General features: G+C 44.6%; 1 protein-coding gene across 1 annotated transcript in view; it reads right to left on the reverse strand.

The window, feature by feature from the left end:
• The window catches only part of LOC111969325 (inositol 1,4,5-trisphosphate-gated calcium channel ITPR1-like), a 165818-nt gene that overhangs the window by 85633 nt on the left and 68005 nt on the right, over positions 1-12180 (reverse strand). The window contains exons 41-43 of the mRNA XM_070445560.1: positions 10629-10676; positions 9374-9503; positions 3421-3608 (exon numbers count right to left, since the gene is read on the reverse strand). Coding sequence (XP_070301661.1) covers positions 3421-3608; positions 9374-9503; positions 10629-10676 — 366 coding nt within the window. The remainder of the gene's footprint in view (positions 1-3420; positions 3609-9373; positions 9504-10628; positions 10677-12180) is intronic.

Here is a 12180-nt window from a genome sequence, read left to right on the forward strand (position 1 = left end):
ACACACACACAAACAACACACACAGACACCCCAAACACACCCACACACACACACACACACACACACACACACACACACACACACACACACACACACACACACACACACACACACACACACACACACACGACTTTGCAAAATATTAACCCAAACTTCACAGGGCGCATCGCCACAATGCCAAAAGAAATACACACTCATGGCACACACCCACTGTTATCTACTATCAGCAAAAGAGGAAGACATATAGCCTTTTAACCCTAACCTGACCAAAACACTCAACAAATCTACATACAAACAGCTGCCCGGGTATGTGTGTGATATGTGGATCTGTGTGAGGTGAGACAGTGGGATGGAGGACTACAAACTAGGTGTGGTTTTCTACAGTGTCTGGTCTGTCTAGAACATTTGCTCCCAGGGCTGCTCCTCCTCCCTTGTTCTGACAGCACAGTGAGACGCAGTATAAGGCTCTGTGGTCTCTGCATTATTCAGCCAGTGACATGCTGTAGTTATATAACAGGAGTCATATGTGAGTTCCTTTGAGTAAACTGCCTGTGCAGTGGGAAGCAAGCCAGGGTTATCAGGTAAAACCACTATACAAATACAAGCCCTATTACGTAACAGGCCTGTAACGCATTAGCTCACACAGAGATACACACCACACACACACACACCTCAAAAAACGCAGGTGCAAAGTTAGAAAATGTAACGCCCACACATCAGCCACCCCGCTCCCACCACTATCCCCATGTTCCTCTCTTAACCTTGCAGTGCAGTCAGAGAAGTAATTGGTTTTGGTTGCCATAGGCAACCCCTTCTGGCTGGCTGAGAGGAGGGGAGGTAGTGACGCATTGGGGAGCTACTCAGAGCTTAGAGCTTGGACCTCTCCCAGCAACAGACCATTAGTTCCTGCTCTGCCTCCACTTCTTGCTCTCCTCCTCGGGCCAGTCTCTCCCACTCTACCTCTTCTCTAACATGTTCTACTCATATCACATTATGCCCCTGGCACGGGTTAATTCTCACCTGGATGACCGTGTTCCGCCCTCCAGCAGGGCGATGGCCAATAGGATGCTCTCCTGGAAGATACGTCGCTCGTGGCGTTCATGATGAGGTCAATTACCAGGTCGGATGCACCCTCTTTATCCAGACGGCACTGGACCTCATGCAGGGTCAGCTCCCCTCGGGCCGCGCGCGCCCCTGAACTTCACCACTGGTGAGGGACAGGGAGAGAGATACGGGAGAGCGAGACAGGCAGATAGTCACTCAAGAGCCAGAACAAGGAGGAGGACAGACAGACAGAGACAGACAGAACAGACAGGCAGATAGTCATCAAGAGCCAGAACAAGGAGGGAGGACAGACAGAGAGACAGAGACAGAGACAGAGACAGAGACAGAGACAGACAGACAACAGACAGACAGACAACAGAGACAGACAGACAGACAGACAGACAGACAGACAGACAGACAGACAGACAGACAGACAGACAGACAGACAGACAGACAGACAGACAGACAGGAGAACCTGTCACTGTAAATGAGAGTAAAAGTACAATTCCATCATCTCACAGGGATTTCCTCACTCAAGAGGATTGCTAGACGGGCAGATTAAAGAGGTCAGTCTGTCTCTTTCCTGTTCATTGATTCACTACATAATTTGCTTATTATTTAATTTAATGAGATGAATCTTGATGGATATGATCTCTAAACTAAACCAAAAACAGGATGCCAAAAGTATAGTGATGATCATTCCATGTCTTGAAAATAGCTGTATTTCTTAGCTAAGACTAGCTAGCCTTGTCCAGTGATGACACCTGCTCCAGCCACACAAGGATGCAGATGTGTGATAATGTTACCCAGAGGGCCACTCTCTGGCTGTGGGAGCAGGTGTCCACACTCCACGAAACATTCTAATCAAGAGCTCGTCTCTCTAGTTGCCTGGCAACAGCACGGCTTGGCTCAGTCAGAGGAGAGTGCTCAAAGGGAGGGACAGAGCCTGGGTCCAAAGTCTTAATGGCGGACATGGTGGGGGCAGGCAGGCAGGCACAAGCGTGAACAGGAAGGAACTCATTCCTATTCTCCAGGCGTGGAGAAGAGACCAGCCATGACTCATCATCCTGATTAGAGTCTGGAACACTTCAACAAGCTTTAATACTCTGAGGTATTGAGATGTACAGTGGGGAGCCTCTAGATAAATATGAGCGATATTGTATACAAAAAAAATATATATACACACAAGCTATTTTTACTATTTTCTACATTGTAGAATAACAATGAAGACATCAAAACTATAAAATAACACATATGGAATCATGTAGTAACCAAAAAAGTGTTAAACCAATCAAAATAGATTTTATATTTGAGATTCTTTAAATAGCCACTTGATGACAACGTTGCACACTCTTGGCATTCTCTTAACCAGCTTCATGAGGAATGCTTTTCAACAGCTGTCTCTTATACACATCTAGATGTGTATAAGAGACAGCACACACACACACACACACACACACACACACACGACTTTGCAAATATTAACCCAAACTTCACAGGGCGCATCGCCACAATGCCAAAAGAAATACACACTCATGGCACACACCCACTGTTATCTACTATCAGCAAAAGAGGAAGACATATAGCCTTTTGAACCCTAACCTGACCAAAACACTCAACAAATCTACATACAAACAGCTGCCCTGGGTGTGTATGTGTGTGATATGTGGATCTGTGTGAGGTGAGACAGTGGGATGGAGGACTACAAACTAGGGTGTGGTTTTCTACAGGTGTCTGGTCTGTCTAGAACATTTGGCTCCCAGGGCTGCTCCTCCTCCCCTTGTTCTGACAGCACAGTGAGACGCAGTTAATAAGGCTCTGTGGTCTCTGCATTATTCAGCCAGTGACATGCTGTAGTTATATAACAGGAGTCATATGTGAGTTCCTTTGAGTAAACTGCCTGTGCAGTGGGAAGCCAAGCCAGGGTTCATCAGGTAAAACCACTATACAAATACAAGCCCTATTACGTAACAGGCCTGTTAACGCATTAGCTCACACAGAGATACACACACACACACACACACTCAAAAAACGCAGGTGCAAAGTTAGAAAATGTAACTGCCCAACAATCAGCCACCCCGCTCCCCACCACTATCCCCATGTTCCTCTCTTAACCTTGCAGTGCAGTCAGAGAAGTAATTGGTTTTGGTTGCCATAGCAACCCCTTCTGGCTGGCTGAGAGGAGGGGAGGTAGTGACGCATTGGGGAGCTACTCAGAGCTTAGAGCTTGGACCTCTCCCAGCAGACAGACCATTAGTTCCTGCTCTGCCTCCACTTCTTGCTCTCCTCCTCTGGGCCCAGTCTCTCCCACTCTACCTCTTCTCTAACATGTTCTACTCATATCACATTATGCCCCTGGCACGGGTTAATTCTCACCTGGATGACCGTGTTCCCGCCCTCCAGCAGGGCGATGGCCAATAGGATGCTCTCCTGGAAGATACGGTCGCTCGTGGCGTTCATGATGAGGTCAATTACCAGGTCGGATGCACCCTCTTTATCCAGACGGCACTGGACCTCATGCAGGGTCAGCTCCCCTCGGGCCGCGGCCGCCCCTGAACTCACCACTGGTGAGGGACAGGGAGAGAGATACGGGGAGAGCGAGACAGGCAGATAGTCATCAAGAGCCAGAACAAGGAGGGAGGACAGACAGACAGAGACAGACAGACAGACAGGCAGATAGTCCATCAAGAGCCAGAACAAGGAGGAGGCAGACATGACACGAGACAGAGACAGAGACAGAGCAGAGACAGAGACCGACAGACAGACAGACAGACAGACAGACAGACAGACAGACAGACAGACAGACAGACAGACAGACAGACAGACAGACAGACAGACAGACAGACAGGAGAACCTGTCACTGTAAATGAGAGTAAAAGTACAATTCCATCATCTCACAGGGATTTCCTCACTCAAGAGGATTGCTAGACGGGCAGATTAAAGAGGTCAGTCTGTCTCTTTCCTGTTCATTGATTCACTACATAATTTGCTTATTATTTAATTTAATGAGATGAATCTTGATGGATATGATCTCTAAACTAAACCAAAAACAGGATGCCAAAAGTATAGTGATGATCATTCCATGTCTTGAAAATAGCTGTATTTCTTAGCTAAGACTAGCTAGCCTTGTCCAGTGATGACACCTGCTCCAGCCACACAAGGATGCAGATGTGTGATAATGTTACCCAGAGGGCCACTCTCTGGCTGTGGGAGCAGGTGTCCACACTCCACGAAACATTCTAATCAAGAGCTCGTCTCTCTAGTTGCCTGGCAACAGCACGGCTTGGCTCAGTCAGAGGAGAGTGCTCAAAGGGAGGGACAGAGCCTGGGTCCAAAGTCTTAATGGCGGACATGGTGGGGGCAGGCAGGCAGGCACAAGCGTGAACAGGAAGGAACTCATTCCTATTCTCCAGGCGTGGAGAAGAGACCAGCCATGACTCATCATCCTGATTAGAGTCTGGAACACTTCAACAAGCTTTAATACTCTGAGGTATTGAGATGTACAGTGGGGAGCCTCTAGATAAATATGAGCGATATTGTATACAAAAAAAATATATATACACACAAGCTATTTTTACTATTTTCTACATTGTAGAATAACAATGAAGACATCAAAACTATAAAATAACACATATGGAATCATGTAGTAACCAAAAAAGTGTTAAACCAATCAAAATAGATTTTATATTTGAGATTCTTTAAATAGCCACTTGATGACAACGTTGCACACTCTTGGCATTCTTTCAACCAGCTTCATCTGGAATGCTTTTCCAACAGTCTTGAAGGAGTTCCCACATATGCTGAGCACTTGTTGGCTGCTTTTCCTTCACTCTGCGGTCCGACTCATCCCAAACCATCTCAATTTGGTTGAGGTCAGGAGATTGTGGAGGCCAGGTCATCTGATGCAGCACTCCATCACTCTCCTTCTTGGTCAAATAGCCTTACACAGCCTGGAGATGTGTTGGGTCATTGTCCTGTTGAAAAACAAATGATAGTCCCACTAAGCCCAAACCAGATGGGATGGTGTATTGCTGCAGAATGCTGTTGTAGCCCTGCTGGTTAAGTGTGCCTTGAATTGTTGTTGAGATGTCTCTGTTACTTGAAATCTGTGAAGCATTTATTTGGGCTGCAATTTCTGAGGCTGGTAACTCTAATGACCTTAACCTCTGCAGCAGAGGTAACTCTGGGTCTTCCATTCCTGTGGCGGTCCTCATGAGAGCCAGTTTCATCATAGCACATTATAGTTTTTGCGACTGCACTTCAGGAAACTTTAAAAGGGTGCCTTGAATTCTAAATAAATCACTMACAATGTCACCTGTAAAGCCCACACCATCAAACCTCCTCCATGCTTCACGGTGGGAACCAAACATGCAAAGATCATCCGTTCACCAACTCTGGGTCTCACAAATCTCAAATTTGGAGTCATCAGACCAAAGGACAGATTTCCACCGGTCTGATGTCCATTGCTCATGTTTCTTGGCCCAAGCAAGTCCTTTCTTATTATTGGTGTCCTTTAGTAGAGGTTTCTTTGCAGCAAATCGACCATGAAGGCCTGATTCACGAAGTCTCCTCTGAACAGTTGATGTTGAGATGTGTCTGTTACTTGAACTCTGTGAAGCATTTATTGTAATATCTGAGGCTGGTAACTCTAATGAACTTATTCTCTGCAGCAGAGGTAACTCTGCGTCTTCCTTACCTGTGGCGGAACCTCATGAGAGTCAGCTTCATGATAGCACTTGATGGTTCTTGCATCTGCACTTGAAGGAACTTTCAAAGTTCTTGAAATTTTCCGGCTTGACTGACCTTCATGTCTTAAAGTAGTGATGGACTGTCATTTCTCTTTGCTTATTTGAGCTGTTCGCTATTATTCTACAGCAGAGAAAATAATAAAAATAAAGAAAAACCCTTGAATGAGTAGATGTGTCCAAACTATTGACTGGTACTGTATGTGTGTATGTGTATATACAGTGGGGAGATACTGCCGATTTTGCAGGTTTTCCTACTTACAAAGCATGTCGAGGTCTGTAATTTTTATCATAGGTACACTTCAACTGTGCGAGACGGAATCAAAAAAATCCAGAAAATCACATTGTATGATTTTAAAGTAATTAATTTGCATGACATAAGTATTTGATCACCTACCAACCAGTAAGAATTCCGGCTCTCACAGACCTGTTAGTTTTTCTTTAATTAGCCCTCCTGTTCTCCACTCATTACCTGTATTAACTGCACCTGTTTGAACTCGTTACCTGTATAAAAGACACCTGTRCACACACTCAATCAAACAGACTCCAACCTCTCCACAATGGCCAAGACCAGAGAGCTGTGTAAGGACATCAGGGATAAAATTGTAACCTGCACAAGGCTGGGATGGGCTACAGGACAATAGGCAAGCAGCTTGGCGAGAAGGCAACAACTGTTGGCGCAATTATTAGAAAATGGAAGAAGTTCAAGATGACGGTCAATCACCCTCGGTCTGGGGCTCCATGCAAGATCTCACCTCGTGGGGCATCAATGATCATGAGGAAGGTGAGGGATCAGCCCAGAACTACACGGCAGGACCTGGTCAATGACCTGAAGAGAGCTGGGACCACAGTCTCAAAGAAAACCATTAGTAACAVACTACGCCGTCATGGATTAAAATCCTGCAGTGCACGCAAGGTCARCCTGCTCAAGCCAGCGCATGTCCAGGCCCGTCTGAAGTTTGCCAATGACCATCTGGATGATCCAGAAGAGGAATGGGAAGAAGTCATGTGGTCTGATGAGACAAAAATAGAGCTTTTTGGTCTAAACTCCACACGCCGTGTTTGGAGGAAGAAGAAGGATGAGGACAACCCCAAGAACACCATCCAACCGTGAAGCATGGAGGTGGAAACATCATTCTTTGGGATGCTTTTCTGCAAAGGGGACAGACGACGCTGCACCGTATTGAGGGAGGATGGATGGGCCATGTATCGCGAGATCTTGGCCAACCACCTCCTTCCCTCAGTAAGAGCATTGAAGATGGGTCGTGGCTGGGTCTTCCAGCATGACAACGACCCGAAACACACAGCCAGGGCAACTAAGGAGTGGCTCCGTTAGAAGCATCTCAAGTCTGGAGTGGCCTAGCCAGTCTCCAGACGTGAACCAATAGAAAATCTTTGGAGGGAGCTGAAAGTCCGTATTGCCCAGCAACAGCCCGAAACCTGAAGGATCTGGAGAAGTCTGTATGGAGGTGGCCAAAATCCCTGCTGCAGTGTGTGTAAACCTGGTCAAGAACTACAGGAAACGTATGATCTCGTAATTGCAAACAAAAGGTTTCGTACCAAATATTAAGATCTGGCTTTTCTGATGTATCAAATACTTATGTCATGCAAAAAATGCAAATTAATTACTTAAAAATCATACAATGTGATTTTCTGGATTTTGTTTTTTAGATTCCGTCTCTCACATTTGAAGTGTACCTATGATAAAAATTACAGACCTTACATGCTTTTGTAAGTAGGAAAACCTGCAAAAATCGGCAGTGATCAAATACTTGTTCTCCCCACTGTATACACACATATACATACATACAATTGAAGTCGGGAAGTTACATACACTTAGGTTGGAGTCATTAAAAACTTGTTTTTCAACCACTCCAAAAATTTCTTGTGAACAAACTATAGTTTTCGGCAAGTCGGTTAGGACATCTATTTTGTGCATGGCACAAGTATTTTACCAACAATTGTTTACAGACAGATTATTCACTTATAATTCACTGTATCACAATTCCAGTGGGGTCAGAAGTTTACATACACTAAGTTGACTGTGCCTTTAAACAGCTTGGAAAATTACAGAAAATTATGTCATGGCTATAGAAGCTTCTGATAGGCTAATTGACATCTTTTGAGTCAATTGGAGGTGTACTTGTCGATGTATTTCAAGGCCTACCTCAAACTCAGTGCCTCTTTTTGACATCATGGGAAAATCAAAAGAAAATCAGCCAAGACCTCAAAAAAAAATTTGTACACCTCCACAAGTCTGGTTCATCCTTGGGAGCAATTTCCAACGCTGAATGTACCACGTTCATCTGTACAAACAATAGTACTCAAGTATAAACATTATGGGACCACGCAGCCATCATACCGCTCAGGAAGGAGATGCGTTCTGTCTCCTAGAGATGAACGTACTTTGGTGGAGAAAAGTGCAAATCAATCCCAGAACAACAGCAAAGGACCTTGTGAAGATGCTGGAGGAAACAGGTACAAAAGTACTTATATCCACAGTAAAACGAGTCCGTATATTGACATAACTTGAAAGGCCGCTCAGCAAGGAAGAAGCCACTGCTCCAAAACAGTCATAAAAAAGCCAGACTACGTTTGCAACTGCCCATGGAGACAAAGATCATGAAGAAATGTCCTCTGGTATGATGAAAAACAAAATAGAACTGTTGGCCATAATGACCATCGTCATGTTTGGAGGAAAAAGGGGAAGGCTTGCAAGCCAAAGAACACCATCCCAACGGTGAAGCACGGGGGTGGCAGCATCATGTTTGGGGGTGCTTTGCTGCAGGAGGGACTGGTGCACTTCACAAAATAGATGGCATCATGAGGATGAAAATTATGTGGATATATTAAAGCAACATCTCAAGACATCAGTCAGGAAGTTAAAGCTTGGTCGCAAATAGGTCTTCCAAATGGACAATGACCCCAAGCATACTTCAAAAGTTGTGGCAAAAATATTGGAGTGGCCCTGACCTCAATCCTATAGAAAATGTGTGGGCAGAACTGAAAAAGCGTGTGTGAGCAAGGAGCCTACAAACCTGACTCAGTTACACCAGCTCTGTCAGGAGGAATGGGCCAAAATTCACCCAACTTATTTTGGGAAGCTGTGGAAGGCTACACGAAACGTTTGACCCAAGTTAAACAATTTAAAGGCAATGCTACCAAATACTAATTGAGTGTATGTAAACTTCTGACCCATTGGGAATATGTAGGAAAGAAATAAAAGCTGAAATAAATCATTCTCTCTATTATTATTGTGACATTTCACGTTCTTAAAATAAAGTGGTGATCCTAACTGACCTAAGACAGGGAATTTTTACTAGGATTTAGTCAGGAATTGTGAAAAACTAAGTTTAAATGTATTTGGCTAAGGTGTATGTAAACTTCCGACTTCAACTGTTTATGTATACATATATATATATATTATTTTATACTAATCCAATTGCTCAGAGAAAAATATTTTGTATAACAAGTAAAAAATAACATCTCAAAAATATAGTGTTCAAAATGACTCCACTGTATACGTCAGCCAGTTCAGACAAACAGATACAGAGTGTCACAGAGATACAGAGACAGACAGGTACCTGCTCGAGGTTTCCCTTCTGTTCCAGGGGGGACAGGACCATTGACGAACGTCGTCACACTGTCTCTTCTGGCCCCAGGCTTGATGTTCCCATAGTAACGATTCACCAGAATCTGCCTCAGGGCTTCACCCTGGTGGAAAGAYTTGATGTCAGAGGATGGAGCCTACATCATCATCATGAGATAAACCCTAGAGTTGATGTCTGCGCCCCCACGGACATCTAATTAGCATAATACTAAATAATACCCATAAAGTCTGTCAGTTTAAGCTAGAGATATATACTTTTTTTGCATTGGATGCGTCTCAATCCACCGCACCACTCCCCCATCTGCAGTGAAAGGTGACAGAGCTAGAGGGCCTGAACGGTTTGGCCTACAAACTATTATGACCCCTCTATGGAAAGATGAGACTGTCACGAACACAATAGTGTTCTCCATTTTGCTTCACAAGCGTTTCGGACTTGTCTCAAATCAGTACAGCTGATCTGCCAACTTCTGTCTGTAGCGGCCAAACAGTTGGGCTACACACTAAGACCCCTCTGTGGGAAGATGAGACTCTCACGAACACGTCGGTTGTTTTGCTCTAGGATACCTCACAAGACTCGTCTGAAGTCCACCGGTACCCGTTGAAAAAATGTATGGAAGTATATACAGTATGGAGACAGTTTAGTGCCAAAAATAATGGGTTAAAAACATACAAATCTAATAAAAAAATAAAACAAATCCTGATCTTTCTTATATATCTCACAGATATAGGACAGACACTTCTTTCTTTTGATTTTCTTTTGGGACTATCTGTTGTTCCATGTAGTGAAAGTCCAAATTAACATTTTCATCAAATAATTTTTTTATATTTCAAGGTGTTGTAAAATTCAAAATAAAATAGCTAAATCATCCTTGGTATGACCTTCTTACTGCAGCCCAACCTTCTGTTACTTAGATAACTTACATCCAAACTGCAGTTCCATCGATACCTGGTATGGCATGAGCCTCGGAATGTTCCAACTCATATTTATACATATCAGTTTTGTATATACCTCTTTAAACCCATTGACACTGACACCCAGTGGCCAGTTAGTTAGTAGGGGGGTAACCCTGTGAGTAGGTGGGCATGCTGTGGAAGCAGAGTGGCTGCAGGCTAGGGTAGAGTGGTGCATCAGTGCATTAAGGCAACCAGCCCAGCCATGGTGGGCCAGAGAGAGCAGGGTTGGGGGACACTGGACCAGACAGGATCAGACCAGAATGGACTCTACCTACCCTCCTCTGGTCCTCCAGTTGCTTCTCGGGCTGGTTGGGGTCAAGCTCCTGAGGGTGAGGTGAGTTAGCAGAAAGCAAATCATGTCCAAAAAGGAAATTAGGGAAAACAAAAACAAAACAAAAAAGAGGGATGTTAATACTGTGCACATTAGTCACTTTCCTGACATGCAGGAAACTGGGCCAAATGACATCATGCAGTTAACCGAGGGAGGTGGGTGGTGTATTGGGGTGGATGTGGGGTAAGAACGTAACCATGCAGGCTTAGAGACGAGAGAAAAAAACCTAATAACATAAGGTGGCTTGCTGCCGGAACAAAAGGCCATTAATCTAAAACCCTTTACATCTCAGGATCCCTTTTAATTTCAAACACTTACGTTAACAATGTTAAACAAGGCTTAAATATTGCTGCTCACTCCTTTGATCTTGGATACATTTCAACCGATAAACTGTACAGGACCGAGTATCTCCCTTGTTACTTTGCAGTCGTCACACAAATGAAACCATGTTAAGTACATAAGGTAGCGAGAAGCTGCCAGGGGCAGAAACACAACTCAAACCATGAGAAAAAACCCAGCCCTATCCAGGTTACATAATGGAGTCAGTGTTGTGTGCTAGTAACGCCACGGACACAGTGTAAAKCCATGTTCCCATCTGCCATGGAAAAACACCCATGCGCGCAGTTCCAAAACCCTGCAGAAAGAAGGTCAGGAAACTGAACTGGGATGGAGGGATGAACAGAGGGAGGGAGAGAGGGACAAACATATGTCTGTTCACAGTATTATAGAAAATCCACAAGCTGGAAACATTGGCATTTGTTATGTGTGTTTTGGTGAGTCGGACCTGAAAAAGGAAAGACGTGGGGAAGGATTTGACTTGTTCCATCTAGATGAGCGGGGAGGAGTAATGGAATGCGGCCACCACAACGTAGAGGACGGACAATCTACCATCTACAGTATATTCAACAACAACCCATATGCTGAGGCCCAGGGCCAATATGGGTGTTGAACTCACATCTGCAGCAGGAACTTCTGGCTCAGCCGGCGGAGGGGCCAGCTGATTGGATAGATAAATAAAAGGTCTGGGTTAGTCAAGGTGTGGCTTAGACAACAGTTGGTCATGMTGTTGCTACAAAGTGCAGAACTCTCCCTGAGCAAATTAACCTCAGGCAGCTCTCAGGTCACCTGCCTCACAGTGCAAACAGACCGATACAAGGCCATGCCGCTTTGCAAAGAAGCTCCCTGCCCGTCTGGCTGGTAACAGTTAATCAGTTGGCCTGTCATGTGCCCGACAGTAATACAAGCGCATGACTCAAAGCCAGCCACGGAGAAGCAAGGGGACAACAAACATGCCCTTATCTAATGTATCTACAGTATTCTAAGTTTCTGCGGTTATTGTAGCACTTGTCTGTGTCATCACTATTCTACGCTCCTTGTGTTCACATGCCAATGCTTTCGCACAGTTGCTTGCATGTACAAATGTACTGTTTAGTTTTTTATGTGAAAGGATTAGAAATGTCACGTCCTAACATGAAGGACTAAGGGGTTACGACGGA

This window comes from Salvelinus sp. IW2-2015, linkage group LG1 (assembly GCF_002910315.2).
Source record: "Salvelinus sp. IW2-2015 linkage group LG1, ASM291031v2, whole genome shotgun sequence".
In the NCBI taxonomy this organism is placed as follows: domain Eukaryota; kingdom Metazoa; phylum Chordata; class Actinopteri; order Salmoniformes; family Salmonidae; genus Salvelinus; species Salvelinus sp. IW2-2015.